Here is a 16,288-nt window from a genome sequence, read left to right on the forward strand (position 1 = left end):
GATTGTGTGCCTCTCCTCTCTTCCTCCAGACTCTGGGACCCTGATTTCCAAAGGAAATTCAAAATTTACTTTCATCAGAGAACATAACTTTGGACCACTCAGCAGCAGTCCAGTCCTTTTTGTCTTTAGACGCTTCTGACGCTTTCTGTTGTTCAAGAGTGGCTTGACACAAGGAATGCGACAGCTGAAACCCATGTCTTGCATACGTCTGTGCGTAGTGGTTCTTGAAGCACTGACTCCAGCTGCAGTCCACTCTTTGTGAATCTCACCCACATTTTTGAATGGGTTTTGTTTTACAATCTTCTCCAGGGTGTGGTTATCCCTATTGCTTGTACACTTTTTTTTCTACCACATCTTTTCCTTCCCTTCACCTCTCTATTAACGTGCTTTGACACAGAGCTCTGTGAACAGCCAGCTCTTTTGCAATGACCTTTTGTGTCTTGCCCTCCTTGTGCAAGGTGTCAATGGTCATCTTTTGGACAACTGTCAAGTCAGCAGTCTTTCCCATTATTGTGTAGCCTACAGAACTAGACTGAGACCATTTAATTGCCTTTGCAGGTGTTTTGAGTTAATTAGCTGATTAGAGTGTGTCACCAGGTGTCTTCAATATTGAACCTTTTCACAATATTCAAATTTTCTGAGAAACTGAATTTGGGATTTTCCTTAGTTGTCAGTTATAATCATAAAATTAAAAGAAATAAACATTTGAAATATATCAGTCTGTGTGTAATGAATGAACATACTATACAACTTTAACTTTTTGAATGGATATAGTGAAATAAACTTTTTTGATATTATAATTATATGACCAGCACCTGTAATAGTCTACTAGTCGTGATTCTTAGAATTACAGTTATAGTAGTCTACTGAAAATGGTAATAAAATAGTAATAAAAAAGTCTATATTTTACAATGGGTATATTACAAATTCAGATAGCAATCCTATTCCTGTAGATTGTTAGGAAATCTGACAGGACAAGAACGTGGACAGCAGTAGGACTGTATACAGACCTGTAGGGTGCTTGTTCTGTCCTCTAGGGGACCTGCATGATCCCTGTTTATAAAACTACACATTTTTGTGTAACTAAGACAGAAAACAAAAGATGTGGTGTCCTCGTGTGGCTGTGAAAGGAAATGCAACCACTTCCCAGTAAGTAAAGGCAATTTGGAATTAATTTAGAATAAAATTACATTTTAAAGCTCCTGTAGCTGTTGCACAGGGACGTTCTCACACTTTCTATATCTCATCTCAAAAGGATTATGAGACAAATGTCTGAAATTAAGATAATTGTTAATTGCTCCCAACTAATATAAATTTGCTAAAGCTGTTGAGTAAAAAGTGAACAAAAGATCACACTGGAATACAGTGTGAAAAGGTCTATATATAATGAAGGTCATTTTAACCTAATGCTTGAACTGTGATGTAAAGACAAGCATATTTTTAATAAATGTCAGGTCAGGGCAAGCTCTCAAATTTGTATTGTACATACATGGGCTTTCTATGTGTAATTTCTTACAATTTAAACAAAGTTTGGTTAGCCAGTACAATAATTTTATATTTTTTGTGCTACCAAATCTATCTTGGTAACAAGTCACTGGACTATTACAGGCCTCAATAATCAGATCCAGGAATGCAGGAACATATATGCTTGTGGATCACAATTCAGTTACATTTTCCTTGAAAGCAAATGCAAATTGGTCAATATTCATAAAATACATGTTTGTATGAATGTTGTGACTACAATAAGCTGGTTGCAATGAATTATATGTGATAGGGTCATATGTATGGCTCCATGTTAGAAGTCATTATCAATGTATGATGAACTCTAACAAAATCTCAAGACTTTATAAAGTAAAAATATTTTATCTGATTCTTGATGGGATTTGATCAACATTAATATAGCTTTACCAACATGTATCTTCTGAGAACACTTTTGAGGGGCCTCTGATTGACTATATTTGTCGCTGCATGTTGATTATGTTACAGGTTATTAGTCAACCATTTGATCCCAATAAGTAAAACTGGCAAAAGTTAAAAGTCATGGTAATTCAGCAGTGAACTTGAATGGAATGAGCTCTTCTCACTTCATTTTGAATGCACAAAATTATAAAATACAAATGGAAAATAAGCCACAGTATCATGAATTGTGCATCTGAAAAAAAAAAAAAAAGATCAATATTTCCAGCTGCTCTGCAGCTTTACAGTATCGGCAATGATTGTCTTAAAACACACAAGTCCTCAACCTCTCATTGTCAGTCATCAAATAAACGTTTAGACAAAGTACAGAGAAATAGGAGAGCGAGCAAAGCACAAAATGTTATTTTATTTACAAAGTTTTTGTCTTACAGAAAGTAAAAATGTAGCTACAACCTTGATTTGTGCCACAGGCTGCCACGCTAAAATTATGGCCCGCTTGTCACACAGTTGCTATAGCAATCTTATTGGGAAATTTGGAACAAAAACTAAAGGGGTAGGAAATGTCAACAAAAACAAAACAAAAACAAAAAAAAAAGGGAAAAAAATGAAAAAGAAAAACTTTCAACAAAATATTAAAAGCACAGACCAAAACTAAATACCAGTCCCCAAAGTCCCCAGAGGTTTTGGAACACAAACGGGCAGGGGATTGACAGTGGACTTGTGGAATGCTGAGTAAGCCACCGATCCAGAAGGCTTTCATTCAGCTCGTAGGCTCCATATGAACAGCTCCACCCGTCCGGTACAGTCTTGCCCCCACAGGGAGCTTAGCGCTTGGGTAAGGGGGGAGATAGGTTGATGGGATAGCCAAGTTGTTGAAAAGGAAGGAGAGGGAAGGGTTGGTAACAGAGTTGTTCACTGGCTTTTAATCATCCTCTTCTTCGTCATCATCATCCTCATCTTCTGCTTCTCGTTTTCTCTTCTCACCCTTTCCTCCTTGCTCTTCTTCTGAGCGAGAGAAAACAATCTTACTACTTGGACACCAACGGAACCAAAAGAAGCCATAAAATCAGAAAAAGGTTCATTTGAACATAACTCACCTTCATCATCATCGTCGTCATCATCATCATCTTCATCATCCTCTACTTCTCCATCCTGACCAAAGTCTTCCTCCTGAAACCAACAAGCCATGTAATTAAATAGGTTTTCTGTATTCTTAGTCTCCATAAGCAACACATAATAGTAAACTCATACCTCATCCTCTCCACTGCCATCTTCATCATCCTCCTCACCTTCAACCTCATCTTCATCCTCATCCTCATCTTCCTCTTCATCAAAATCCTCTCCATCCTCATCCTCCTCCTCTTCTCCTTCTGTGATTAAAGCAACATATATGGACACCGGTAACCCAAAAAATTAACAGCCGTTTAAACAAACTGAAAGCTGGCCACACTAACCCTCATCATCGTCATCATCGACTCCATCGCCATCAGCTTCTCCGTCAGAGTCCGACGCCTCACGGTCATCCATATCATAGCCATCCAGATATGTGAGCTGCGGAAGGAGTTTGAAGACGCTTTCCCGGTAGTCATTCAAGTTTGTGACTTCACAATTGAAAAGGTCAAGACTTTTCAAATGGTCAAGTTTTTTCTGCCAAAGTGAACGCAATCAATCACAAAACTGTACAACTCCATTTTTTGTTTTATTTTAATCACAATTATTGTTGATGAGCACAGCTCAAATGTTTGTGAAAAGTGATAATTGTCCTTTACTCACTCTTATGTCATTCCAAACTTTTTTTTTTCCTTATGTGTAATACAAAAGAAGTATTATTTTAAAAATGTCTTTTTTGTCCATACATTGGAAGTCAATGGAAACCCTAACAAGTTTGGTTACCAAAATTCTTACAGGTTTGGAATGACATGATAGTTTTCATTTTTGGGCCACTTTAACCCTGTAAAGCCTGACATGTGAAATATATATATATATATTTTTTTTTTTACATAAAAACAGTTTATTGAACCTTTAGACAAAATCCTAAAAACTAAATCTAAAAAAAGAAATGTTTCCATGCAGAATATTGAGAGATCATATGCAAGGAGGAAAAAAAAAACACCTCAATTTTGCTCAAACAGAGCAAAAATATCCAATTTGATGCAGTTAATGATATTTATATGGCCAAAAAGTGAAAATGAAATTCAGATAATGGTAAATCAGAGATTTTTATAAAAGTATAGCAAACTACTTGCCTAGAATGCATATAAATATCAGTTGTCACTCTTAATCTCCCAATATTATGACATTTAAAAGCTTAGTTTTATGATCGAAGCTCTGTAGATGATTGAGAGATGTACAAATTAACTGGCCAGATGTATCATATTTGACACTCCCATTTTAACATCATTTTTAAGTAAGTGTTCTGTAAAAAAGACACTATCAGATATCATAAAGCATTTAGAAGATTGTGTACAACAGGATTTTCAGTTTTAATTATGTTGATAATTTAGAGGCCTTATAAATGTGTGCATCAAATATGATACAGTATGCTTAATAGGGTTAAGCTGCAGAATCTTTCATGTGTAAAATATGCAAGTTCATGAAACAGGAAGTCTGTACAAACCAAGGGTTCCAATGTGCTGATGTCTTTTAGTTTGTTGCCACTTAGGTTTAGATGTGTGAGATTGGGGAGTTTTTCAGCTAAAACATCAAGGCCACCAGAAATTCTGTTGTCACTGAGTTCCAACTGAAAATTAAAATACATATCAGAACACAAATAAGATATTGCACATGCTTAACAGAAATCAGTAAACAATGTGTGAGATTACCTTTTTAAGTTTTCCGAGTTTAGGAAGGTTGGAAACTGAGAGTAGACCAACATTTATCAAACTTAGAAATTCAAGATTAACAAATTCTGCTGTGAGGCCTTCAATTTTCCCTTCATTTGATCTGCAGTTGTCAAGGACAAGTTCTCGTACCTAGAAGGAACCAGCATAAGAGCAAAATGTAAATAATGTAACTAACATGTTAATAATAAGGTTCAACAACATTAACATTAAAGAATGTAAGTGCAGCAAATTTTAGCAATCGGGGGTGTAGGACACGCTGGCCAACATGGACATGCTCAATGGAGGCGATAAACTATGCTGGTTAAAAAAAAAGTTGTTTCTCAACTGAAAAAAAAAAACAAAAGATGGGTTTTTGCAAATAAACTTGTTTTTAAAGCTTGGTGAGGATTTGGACGCTTTGAGTTGCCTCATGTGTTCATACAGAGTTTAGGCAAGAAACTAACGTGAAAACCATTAAACACTGTTTGTTAATCGGTTGCTGCTGTTGTTGTATGGCCCTATGGCTCAGACTGTCGCAGCGAGTCACCAATGAGAAAACAGCAGATTACACGCCGACAGCCAGACAACATGGACATATCCGAAAGACACCATCGTCTTTTGTGAAATTTTGTGTGACAAACTGCAAAAGGAATGTATTTAGGCGCTTTTGTAAGATGGAAGCAATATGTCGATGGCGTATTCCTGCTGCGAAAGACGAAGACAGAGCGGAAATTAGTGAGACAAAAATGGAGAGTTTCTTTCTCTCATGACAACATGGCGCCTCCTCAGATAGACTATATTGACAGAAAAACTCTACACATGAAACAAAACTCAAAGGCTGCGTTTTAAAACCTGACTTTATGCGGTTACTTAGCTTGCAGGATAATATTTTACGCGATGTTTAGTTGATTTTATAACTGAATTTAAACATTTCCGCTGGGTTGTTCAACCAAACTAGCACATGTAACGTTAGCTTCTTTTTACTCAGACGCTCTTTCCGTTTTTGCACACGTTATGCTACTTACTACCTTTAAAATGTTTGAAAAGCACCAGCGCGAGTATTTATTGAGTATAAACGTCAGTTTAATCGGTAGTGGCGCGTGGGGAGTAATGGCGGGAATCAGTGTCTCGCAGCTGCGAGAAAACAATATAACGAATAAAACTCAACACGATCTCATTAAAAACAAATACATGTGTTGGATATTACATGGTTAAGATTACTTTTAAACATCTCTTTGCAGTTTAATAAAACTTTTTTTTAAATATCAGTTTATTCATATAATCGATAAGCCTTGGTGCTCTTAAGAAAAAAAAAATCATAATGCGACTGTATGTTCGTCAAATTACATATTCATTTTACTTTTTGAACCTGTGGTCTTATTACTCTTCCTGAACACCGTATCAAAGGAAGAGCTATGCTGTGGTGCGAAGGGAGACAAATGTGACCATATTTAAGAAAATGTGTTGGGGTATGGCTATCTTCAGATATATCTGGTTTATTACTTTGGCTTTTAAGTGGATGTAATAAACGGCGCCTCATGTTAGCAACAAACATGGCCACCACGGTGAAATAAACCATCCCATCCATGTCGTACCACGCCGATGTTAAAACGAGCAAATATTAAGCATAAAAGCGTGCTAGATCATGAATACACACATCCAGCATGGGGGGCTTAAAATGCTGCAATAATGCCTTCAGCTTTCCAAACTATTCAGTATGGCTTAGACAGTCAGGATCCTTTCATATCAAAACAAGACGAATGAACATTAATGCTGTAAATATACACGAAGTACTTTCTCTGTGCCAGGGGTATTACACCCATGTGCTTACCATTAAACTACTACACACAGGTCAGTTGAAGTAGAAAGTAGCACAGCTAGCATGGCTGAGCACAAAACTAAAGGTTTGGCTCAAAATTACTCACATCAGATGGTGTCCTGTTCCTCAGCTCCAAATGAATCCTCTTTTTCATGTCCATATCGCCCTCAAAAGTTGGACTCTTCCCTCTTGGGTTCTGGGGGAATTTCTGTTCAGCCCAAAAGGTAGAAAGATGCCTTAATGGAGGGAGAATATGGGACTGTATAATGATCTGAGCCCAGCGCCAAGTTACTCTGGGAGAGCAGAAACCATGGAGGGAAACAGCACTGAAACAAATATATACTCAATAGCGCCATCTCTGGCCAACGACGCGCACTGCAGCCACACAAACACAAGATCAACGACAGTGCTGCATCACATTATGTGTAATGAAAAGTTTGTCGAAATTTTGTAATTACAGTATATTCGGTTGGAATGGTTCCATACATTTGTTTAATGTAATTTAATGTTGTATCAATAAAGAATGTTTATTATGACTTTTATATACACATTCATGCATCATCTTAGGACATTAAAACATCATTTGGCTAGGAAAAAGCCTTATTTAATGGAATATCTGCGTTAAAACGTGTAACGTTAAACATCAACATTTTATTTGCATCAGGTTAGTTATTCTAGCCCAGATAGCCAATTTGATGGTTATTGACTCAAATAATACGTGTAAAAAGAATAGACAAGGAGATCTTAAATCCTAAATGTATCCTGAACGTTTAACTAAAAAAAATGATAATACATATTAATATATTTATCCAGATATTTCTCTCATCAACTATATTTATATCCAAAATGTATAGTGTATATATGATTTTCCCTATTATGCATATAGTTCTAGGTATTATGTTTATTTGTTAACACTGTTGCTGGGAAGCAAACCACACTAGCTATATACACCAACTATTAAATTATTTAAAATGAATAAAGTTTTTTCTCATGTTCTTACTATTACAGAGAAATAAGCTGTGTGTGTGTCAAAGGTTGGGTAAATCAGGGATTTATATATACATATTAGGGATTTTTATATATATATATATATATATATATATATATATATATATATATATATATATATATATATATATATATATATATGTGTGTGTGTGTGTGTGTGTGTGTGTGTGTGTGTGTGTGTGTGTGTGTGTGTGTTTTATTTGCATAAAGATTGTTGTTCAACAAGTTCACTTGCTGTATAGGAACTTGCCAGGAGAGGGCATCATTTTGCTTCTACATTTTGACAAAAAAAAAAAAAAAAAATAGAGACAAAAATTAAGGGTAATAATAAATAACAAATACAAAAGCATACGCAAATGGGAGTCATATTACTTTAGATAAAAACTAGCCTATGCTGTATATAAGCAAACGCAACAGGAGGCAGCCAGGACAAAAGGGGCTCCAGAGTCTACTGCAACTGCATTGTTCACAACTGTAGCTACACTATTTCTTTAATGTTTCAGGAAACTGTTTAGAAAATAATGACTTCATTTGCCAGACATGAACAAACTGTACTGACAAAGAACAGTGGTCAGAGCTCACCTACGGCATTAGACAGACAGTTCCCCTGCAGGACTGTAAAAAAAGTACTGAATTATGAGAACCCCTGACCCAGTTTTAACAAGCAATGTATGTACATTGTAGGAGGTTTGTAATTGTAGGGTCAGCCATCTTATTGGTATCATTAAGTCCAATGATTGCACTGTACATAATGGCCAAAAAACATGAGGCTGTTTTGTACACAGTGCATGTGGTGCAAACACTTTTCTCTTATGCTATTCCATTGCTCCAGGATGAAAGCAACTCAAAATAAACTGCAAAACAAGACCATTTTCAGCACAGTGGAGTCAAACACCTTCCATGGCCTATCTGTCTACGGACATCTTTGAACATTTATTTCATCCTACAAAGAACTGGAGGCTTTTCTTCATGAAGAATAATGCAATATCCCACATACTGGCATCAACTGTTCTGAAGGAGTCTTCATATTAAAATATTGTTTGCTGTTATTTTGTTATTATGGTGGAGGTAACCACATTATAGCAGTGGGAGAGAAGAAAACAAAGTATTTCATTTTAATGACATGCAACAAAGTTCTAGGGGAAAGTAATTTGTTGCAAAAATTGTAATGAATATATATAAAAAATGTTAAATCATTTTAATATAAGATAAATGATGAATGTCTATGATCATTTTTAATTCATTAACCTCAAAGCTGTCCAAGGAGAAGTCATGCACAGTATCTACATGGCGGGACAGCAGACCTCAATATGTTTTGACCTGATTGTGAACACGCCTAGAAAGTGAGCAGCAGAGATAAAATGGTTATGTATGACAGGCCAAAGGGGCAGGCACTGTACTACTTTTTTGAGTATTCAAATAACATGGAAATACAGAATGGAGAAACGCCTTTAATGTTAGCATGGTTGTTTTCTCTTTCAAAAGGAATAGTTTCTTGTGGGTGAGATTTTTTTTTTTTTTTTTTAAACAGTGGTGTATCTTCAGAATTGGTCAGTGTGTGGATTCATTCATTTGTTTATAGACCACAGGCTACCTTTATATATATATTTTTGAATAATTCAATCATTTTAATCTCCGTTTTATGAAATCAATAAATAAAGGAACAGAAAACATAAAACTGATTATTGACGTATAGGAGAGCATTAGAAGAACGTTAAGAGGATGTGTACAGAAAAACTCTCTGACCAGCCAACAGAGAACATTAGGATGTCTATTTGGTGAACGTTCCCAAAATGTTTTGGAAACCAAAAATTGTTAGTTGCAAATGGGATATCTGAAGCACTTTAGTGAAGAATCTTGCTCAACTCCTGTGATATGAAGTTACTTATAAAGTTAGCTCTTCACAATGACAAATACATCTTCAGGATTTGTTTTACTGTACTATTCTTTGTCTAGGTCAATCTGCTGTAGATTAATTTAAACTTATATACAGTAGTTTATATTTTTTATTGATCATTCAGCTACATGTTTGTCTATGATCCTTGACCAAGTCAAGAATAGCAGTGATCTCTCTTGACGACAAGCAAACAGTCACATATGCAGGGGCAGCCAGCATCATGACCTCCTTTTTTTTACTTTCTTCTGTGAGTATTGTGCCAAGTCCTCCACCTTTGCAAATAAGATAAGAGCACAACTGCAAGAACTCTCCCAGCACTACGGTAATGTTTAACCAGATAATTATTCTCTTAGCGGCAGGAAAAGTAAATGGGCACAATTTTTTTCAGCCCTGTCATTTCAATACTTCATATTCATGTGACAGGACAACAAAATGGAAGAGACGTTGGAAAAAGAGATTCCGCTGTCTGAAGTAAAAGATTCTGACGAAGGTAGTGTATGACTTTTGAATCAAAACCACTAAATGAATCACTTTGATGATCAGCTTGATGACCTGAATTTGTTCATTATCAATTTATTAAGATTGTCTATTAGATTTTCAAAAACTAAAATGGTTTAGATGAAACATTTTACTTCAGATAAAGAACAAAAAAACTTTTTGAGTAGTTCTTCATTCTTAAGGATTGTAATTACAGTCTGCAGTTTATAAGATATTCAAGTACTAATTGTTTATTTTTGTGTTGCATCAAGATATTTGAAATGCTCTGGTTAACTCAAGCTGGAACCATTATAACTGGTGTGATTTTGATCATTTATGTCAAATCATCTACATTTCGTTTGAAACATGCATTGAGCAGCTCTTTTATACATTCATGACCTGAATTCTGAATACTTTTGGTTGGTGCTCTCTTAGCTACGGTTACAAAGTAAGCTAAAACCTGCAGCAGGCAAAACAGCAAAGGACTGAGTGAGTGATTTGTTTGTTTGGTAGGTGGAATTCGGCTGCGACTGAGAGACAGAGACCTGTTGAAGAAGCGAAAAGCTGAGGCAGAGGAAAAGGCAACCAACCAGTGGGTTTATGGGTAAAGATAGTGTTGAATGAGGCCAATAAAAGCACTGGAAAAGGCTATTGTGCAATGATTATTTATTTTAATCATTCAATTCAACTCACATTGTGATACTGTGATGCCGATCCACAAATTTGGAAATTTTGTTCAAATAATGTCTCCTAACATTGACTGCAGGGCACAAAGCCTTAAAAGAGCGAAAAAGAAGACCAACAGTACCCCAGGAAGGAAAGGTCGACCAAGAAAAGAACAGCCCATAGTTATTCCAGAAGATCTTGGTCTGGCTCAGGAAACAGATCCTTCTCCAGTCACACTTCCTATCACAGTACCTGAATTACCCACCACAGCAGAGACAGTGCCTGTTCTAGCAGCTGAGCCACAACCAGAGCTGGTGCCTGTGGAAGCAGTAAGTGAAAAACCTTTTGAGGGGTTTCTGATTGAGGATCTGGGGCCGGATGAGGAGGAAGACGCGACTCAAAAAAGCCTTGTCATTGATACAGGTATTTGGAGAAATTGCCTACATTTTTCAATAGTGGTCTCCATTAATTCCTGGGTTATTCATCTGTAAAATGAAGCATTTTATTTATTGATTCGTCAATGCAAATGAATGTATGTTGGTTTTTAGGTGATGATGAGCAGCCATGTGCTGATGTGCCTGAACAAAGTCAAGTCTCAACAGCAGCGTTTCCTCCACCACCTGATCCTTCTCAATCAGACAGCCTAAGCCTACCTGAGAATTTACTTACCTGAGCATCTATTTTCTACAGCAAAAAAAAACAAAAACATTGTGACTAACTCATTTAGTACTTTTACTTTATCTCAAAGGATTTCTAAACCTGAAACAAGAAAGTGTATATTTATTAAAATTCTTCATGTTTCTGTGTATATATTCCACTCATCAGTATAGTATTTTCAAAACAACAAAAACATTGTTAATAAAATAAAAATATGAAATTGCGTTTTACAGTATAGCACTTTTGTGCCCCCTGGTGATTGTAAAATAACTAGAACTTTTAAATGGCAAATAACTAGCAAAAAAAAAAGCTATTTTGCTTTTAACCTCTATGACAAATAAACTTGTTTGTTTGTACAACTGACTTATTTTTAAATAAATGGGTTTTATATTTGGTCTTTGTCTACAGTCATTTCTGCCCAAACCATCATCCTTCTGAGAATCAATTTTATTTGCAACACTTTATAAACTACTTCAATGGTCACATATTCAACAAATTGTAAAATGCAAAAAAACGATATGATTAAAATACAAATTTTATTACCTTGTTAAACTATAAAATGCTTGTAATAGTTTCTAACCATTTTTACTGAGCACACTATGATAATCTATAGAAAGTGGTCAATCTATGCTGCAAACCATCTTCAGGTGTTTTGTTGGGAAGGTTTTATTTATTTATTTATTTTAATGACAAGGATGCTGGATCAGTTTGGTTTAAGATTTATTTCACTTCCTGCTGCTATTATTGCACATGCAAAGACAAAATAAAAAAAATAAAATAAATAATCAAAACACAAATTAATCATCGACAAATTAAAGGGATAGTTAACCCTTTATTTGTGGAAAATATTTTGAATAATGTTGGTAACTAACATTTGGTGAACACTGACTTTCTTGTATGGACATTTCTCAAAATAGGGGAGTAAATGATGACAGAATTTCACTTTTGGGTGAGCTATCCTTTAATTCATTTTTATTGAAAGTGTAGGAATCTGATATAAACCTCAAACAACATTTGTGAGTTCTGAACTCTGCACAGGTTTGACTCTCACAACCTCAGCAAAATTATCTCCAAACCAGCAGGTGATGTCAGCTGTGTCCAGGGTAAAGAAGAACAGGCGGTCTTGACAACGTGTGCGACGATATACTGATCTGGGGTCAGCTGACAGAATGCCATGGATAGCTGCCACTGCTTCCTCTGGTCCTTTCAAGAACTGGAACTTTGGTCTTGTGCGGTCTATTAAATCAAAAGTCAATTAGAAAACAGATGACAATTAGATGACAATTGCCTTCATTAGAAAACACTCCAGTGTAAGAATAATCTAATACCTGTACTGTCGCAGGGAACAAACTCCTTGAGCTCTTTTTCAGCATTTGCAGTAAATCGCACATCTAGGCTACTGACAGGAGGAGCCCTGACCCAGGCAGCAATTGCACTATAGTCCTCATGGCCAAATTTGAGATTGGATGAACTTAAAGGGTTTGTACCCACTGAAGCGCCTTCAGGAGCATCCGTGTTTTTGTCTTCATCTGTATTTTCAGTGAAAAGCTGTCGCTGTTTCAGATAGTTTTTAACCTCTGCAAGTACATGAGTCACTTCACTGGATCCAGAACTTTCTGAGCAAGACAAATCTGAAGAAGTGGCTGGACAAACAGTGAGCTCTGAGGAAGGTTCAGATGATGCCTCTAAGGTGTCTGGTTCTTCATCTAGATCCATACGATCTGTGAATAATGATGTTTGTTTATATTCACTGTTGGTGTCATCTGTCCTTGTTTTAGGAGAATCATAGTCTGGAATATACGGCTTGATGTCCAGGACAGGTGTTCCAGCGATAATATCAACCCCTGACAAGTGAAGTGTATCCCCTTGAAAAACAAATGATAAATTATTTCTATGTTAAATGCTATATCCAGCATGTGATCTTATGAAGGTAAAGAAAACATTTTCATATTGTAAACAGGATATCATATGGACTGTCAAACTTGACGTTACACTAGTTGTCACGTTAAGATGAAAGTCATTGTCCGTTTTCATTATAAAAATAAAAAGTCTTTTATCCCTGTAAACCTGTGTTTCCTCTGAAATTTTTTACAATGCAGTACATCTCTGCACAATATATTGAATCTATTCACGTTAATTTATTAATAATAATTAAAATAACACAACAACCAAATGGTTAGCTGACAGTTGTTTTCAAATAAAATCAATTGAGATAAAGCTAAAATAAAATAAAATATAAACATGAGATGAAAAAAAAAAAAAAAAAAGAAGTCACCTTGCCAACTGAGATAAAATTTAAATAAAAAATAAAAGCACTAAAATTACTACAAGTGAAATAAGAAAAAAGGCAAAAATAAATAAATAAATTTGATTAAATGTATAACAAAACTGCTAAAACTTGCTGAAAACTGAGCATATAAAAATAAAGGCCAATTCAAAATATCAATTAATACTATAATAGTATTTAAATGATACTAAAATAACACTGCAAACAATGCATGACGATCATTTATTACAGCAGTGGTTCTCAACCTTTTCAACTCCACGACATTATTTAAAGGCCCCATTACTTTTCCTGTTGATCATGATTTACTGGTTAAGGATTAAAGATAAGAATAAAAAAAATGTAACATTTTTTACTCAAATTCTTTTTTTGATAGCTAAGCATAACTAGAATCCCCCCTCCCTAAAATGCTCATGGAGTTTTTACAGATTTTATTAAATTACACTTTTAAAATTAGGTTGCCTCGGCTCATATATCTAGACATTGGAAACCCTGGCTCTTCAAATAAATAAACAATTGCTAAGAGGTAAATTAAAATAAGAAATATTTATTACAATATAATAAATTGTTGATATTTGGTTGTTTTGTATCTCTTCAATGCTTATTTTGTCTTACTTTCAATAATTAAGTCATTTTGATGCCCCCCTGGAAGTTTGCTGGGTTGAGAACCGCTGTCCTAGAGTTCATTAAGTCCAGTAAAGTTGTGGTACCTGCGATTCTTTCTAGCTTTGCCAAAGTCAGTCCCAAAGCATTGGGCCTGTGAGGGCTACGGGTGGAGTACACCCCCACCCTCTGGCCATTCAGACGGGGCGGCTTTACTTTGGCTTTATAGCTCATTTGCCCATTCTTATGGAAAAGGAAAATGATCCTGAGAATGTGAAAGAAAAGACAAAGAAGTTCACACAAATGTGTACTTAACTTTCAATTGTCATTAATTAGGTCTGGCCACTAGAAACATTAGCAGGCAACCATCAAATGTACTTCTTGTAATGGCTAAACCCATTTGCTTTTGATTTTGCATGATCACCATTATCTCTTACACCACACTGCTATTTAGAATGTGCAGCTCAGTTAATCTATTGTTTCTATTGTCTTAACGGTCCAACTAAGCTCGGAGGACAGTGGTGAACGTTATGCTTTTGCTACTAGGCTTGCAATGGTATGAGATTTCCATGGAATGGCAACTGTCTCAGAAAATATCATAGTTTCATGGTATACAGTATTACACAATTATTATTATTAATATTATATCAGCTACATACATCATTTACAGTAATACTTACCCTTGAGAACATTCTTTGGTTGGACATTATAAGTCAAACCTAAAACAATTTTTAATAGAAATGTGTACAAAAGTCTTACTTTTAAAAAATTATATAATAATAATATATATATATATATATATATATATATATATATATATATATATATATATATATATATAAAAAAAATCTTCCATCTGAACAAAAGAAATTAAAAGTAAAAATGGTAAATCTCTTCAGAAATAAATACCTGTTAAAAAAAAAAAAAATCACATTTACTGTTGTTCTGCAAATTTCTGTGAACAAAATCCAGCCATTTCAATAGGAATACACGTGTACAGGAATTTTGTGTGAGGATGAAAGATTTCGCAGTGGTTGAAGTTGGTCAAGCGGATTTTCCACATTTACAAACAGAAAGTTGCTTAGTTTATAAGTGACTAACTTCTGTCTGTCAATTTATTTGTCAATATCCTAGATAAGATATTTTTTCAAACCTTGATATACCATAAAACTGGTATATTACTGCAACCCTATTTTCTACACACCAGATATGCGAGTATTGTTCCAGTCCAACTAAAGAATGCTCAGGGTTATTGAAGACTGATGGTTCAATCTTTAAGCTGGCACGTGAAGAACTGCATACTGTGGGTTGTCGTGGAGTGCCAGTTTTGACCGCAAAACATGAGCTGATGTATCCAATAGGTACCGTCTGAATACGCCCTGGGATGATAAATAGAATCACATATAGTTTAGACATACATGGCAACGACAACATCTGGACCAATAAAGGGACTTTTTCCATTGACAGTCATTCATTCATTCATCCAAAGACTATTGTGACAAAGTTCAGCAATAGACAACAATGTACAAGACCGTTTTCATTTACATCACACTACACATGCTGTCTACTAAAGTCGTATCAAAAGTGAAAGTGTCAATCAATGTGTGGCATTTATTTTACCTTGTTCTAATAATTGATTCATTCCACTGGGGCTCTGAGACGAACTTTTGCTCACTGATTGTAATCTGTCATTGTGTTTCATACAGTCTGTCAGCATGGACTGAAGAGATGACATCTGCTTCCTGTGTGCTCGTATGGATCCATCCATCTGCTGTCTGTTTGATCAACAAACCAATACATGAATGGAGGAAATCACTTTTTCAGGATAATCATATCTTATATACGATAATCATGCTGATTTGAGAACCTACCTGAGATTTTTTATCTCTCTTCTCATTATTGATGCTTGCTGTGTCAGTTTTCTGACTTGTTCGGAACAACGACACACTGGTGGCGACATTTTACTGATAGTAACTGTATAACTGAAAGCTTTATACACTTTAAATTATTTTATGGGATGAGATTAGAAACTGGTTTGTTTGTTCCATCAGTTGAGATTCACTGACTGCAATATGAACACGTGTTTCGCCATCGGGCGGAAAATGTTGGACGACCAACTACTTTCAAGGAATGTAACT

General features: G+C 35.4%; 3 protein-coding genes across 6 annotated transcripts; 1 reads left to right on the top strand and 2 right to left on the bottom strand.

The window, feature by feature from the left end:
• Positions 1-1,560: 1,560 nt before the first annotated feature.
• Positions 1,561-6,882, bottom strand: anp32b (acidic (leucine-rich) nuclear phosphoprotein 32 family, member B). Of its 2 annotated transcripts, none has more exons than XM_067402751.1 (7): positions 6,665-6,882; positions 4,740-4,889; positions 4,535-4,657; positions 3,372-3,564; positions 3,169-3,287; positions 3,015-3,087; positions 1,561-2,919 (listed from the first exon to the last, which is right to left on the bottom strand). In XM_067402751.1, exons 1-7 carry the CDS (start codon positions 6,716-6,718, stop codon positions 2,840-2,842), a joined length of 792 nt encoding a protein of 263 aa, XP_067258852.1. In that variant the 5' UTR covers positions 6,719-6,882; the 3' UTR covers positions 1,561-2,839. The 2 variants fall into 2 exon arrangements, with proteins under 2 accessions (XP_067258852.1, XP_067258851.1); XM_067402750.1 differs by having other exon boundaries at positions 1,569-2,922; positions 6,665-6,881.
• A 2,199-nt stretch (positions 6,883-9,081) lies between these two features.
• On the top strand, positions 9,082-11,319 carry hemgn (hemogen). 3 transcript variants are annotated; one of them, XM_067403363.1, is made up of 5 exons: positions 9,082-9,785; positions 9,887-9,953; positions 10,454-10,544; positions 10,707-11,029; positions 11,155-11,319. In XM_067403363.1, exons 2-5 carry the CDS (start codon positions 9,896-9,898, stop codon positions 11,277-11,279), a joined length of 597 nt encoding a protein of 198 aa, XP_067259464.1. In that variant the 5' UTR covers positions 9,082-9,785; positions 9,887-9,895; the 3' UTR covers positions 11,280-11,319. The 3 variants fall into 3 exon arrangements, with proteins under 3 accessions (XP_067259464.1, XP_067259467.1, XP_067259465.1); XM_067403366.1 differs by lacking the exon at positions 9,082-9,785 and having other exon boundaries at positions 9,797-9,953; positions 10,707-10,935; XM_067403364.1 differs by lacking the exon at positions 9,082-9,785 and having other exon boundaries at positions 9,797-9,953; positions 10,454-10,532.
• A 156-nt stretch (positions 11,320-11,475) lies between these two features.
• Positions 11,476-16,234, bottom strand: trmo (tRNA methyltransferase O). The gene is made up of 6 exons (XM_067403362.1): positions 16,022-16,234; positions 15,771-15,925; positions 15,355-15,529; positions 14,258-14,415; positions 12,592-13,128; positions 11,476-12,499 (listed from the first exon to the last, which is right to left on the bottom strand). Exons 1-6 carry the CDS (start codon positions 16,108-16,110, stop codon positions 12,267-12,269), a joined length of 1,347 nt encoding a protein of 448 aa, XP_067259463.1. The 5' UTR covers positions 16,111-16,234; the 3' UTR covers positions 11,476-12,266.
• Between the last annotated feature and the right edge of the window lie 54 nt (positions 16,235-16,288).

Source organism: Chanodichthys erythropterus, chromosome 12, assembly GCF_024489055.1.
Source record: "Chanodichthys erythropterus isolate Z2021 chromosome 12, ASM2448905v1, whole genome shotgun sequence".
Lineage (NCBI taxonomy): Eukaryota > Metazoa > Chordata > Actinopteri > Cypriniformes > Xenocyprididae > Chanodichthys > Chanodichthys erythropterus.

Excerpts from the sequence above, each read along its gene's own strand:
- anp32b (XM_067402750.1), bottom strand. The coding sequence starts at position 6,718 with ATGGACATGAAAAAGAGGATTCATTTGGAGCTGAGGAACAGGACACCA. Across the intron at positions 3,565-4,534 it reads TCAGCACATTGGAACCCTTG|AAAAAACTTGACCATTTGAA; the intron begins GTTTGTACAGAC and ends TCACTTTGGCAG. Across the intron at positions 3,288-3,371 it reads CGATGATGACGATGATGAGG|AAGGAGAAGAGGAGGAGGAT; the intron begins GTTAGTGTGGCC and ends CTTTAATCACAG.
- hemgn (XM_067403363.1), top strand. The coding sequence starts at position 9,896 with ATGGAAGAGACGTTGGAAAAAGAGATTCCGCTGTCTGAAGTAAAAGAT. Across the intron at positions 10,545-10,706 it reads ACCAACCAGTGGGTTTATGG|GGCACAAAGCCTTAAAAGAG; the intron begins GTAAAGATAGTG and ends CATTGACTGCAG. Across the intron at positions 11,030-11,154 it reads AAGCCTTGTCATTGATACAG|GTGATGATGAGCAGCCATGT; the intron begins GTATTTGGAGAA and ends GTTGGTTTTTAG.
- trmo (XM_067403362.1), bottom strand. The coding sequence starts at position 16,110 with ATGTCGCCACCAGTGTGTCGTTGTTCCGAACAAGTCAGAAAACTGACA. Across the intron at positions 15,530-15,770 it reads GAATCAATTATTAGAACAAG|GGCGTATTCAGACGGTACCT; the intron begins GTAAAATAAATG and ends TTATCATCCCAG. Across the intron at positions 13,129-14,257 it reads AAAGCTAGAAAGAATCGCAG|GGGATACACTTCACTTGTCA; the intron begins GTACCACAACTT and ends TTGTTTTTCAAG.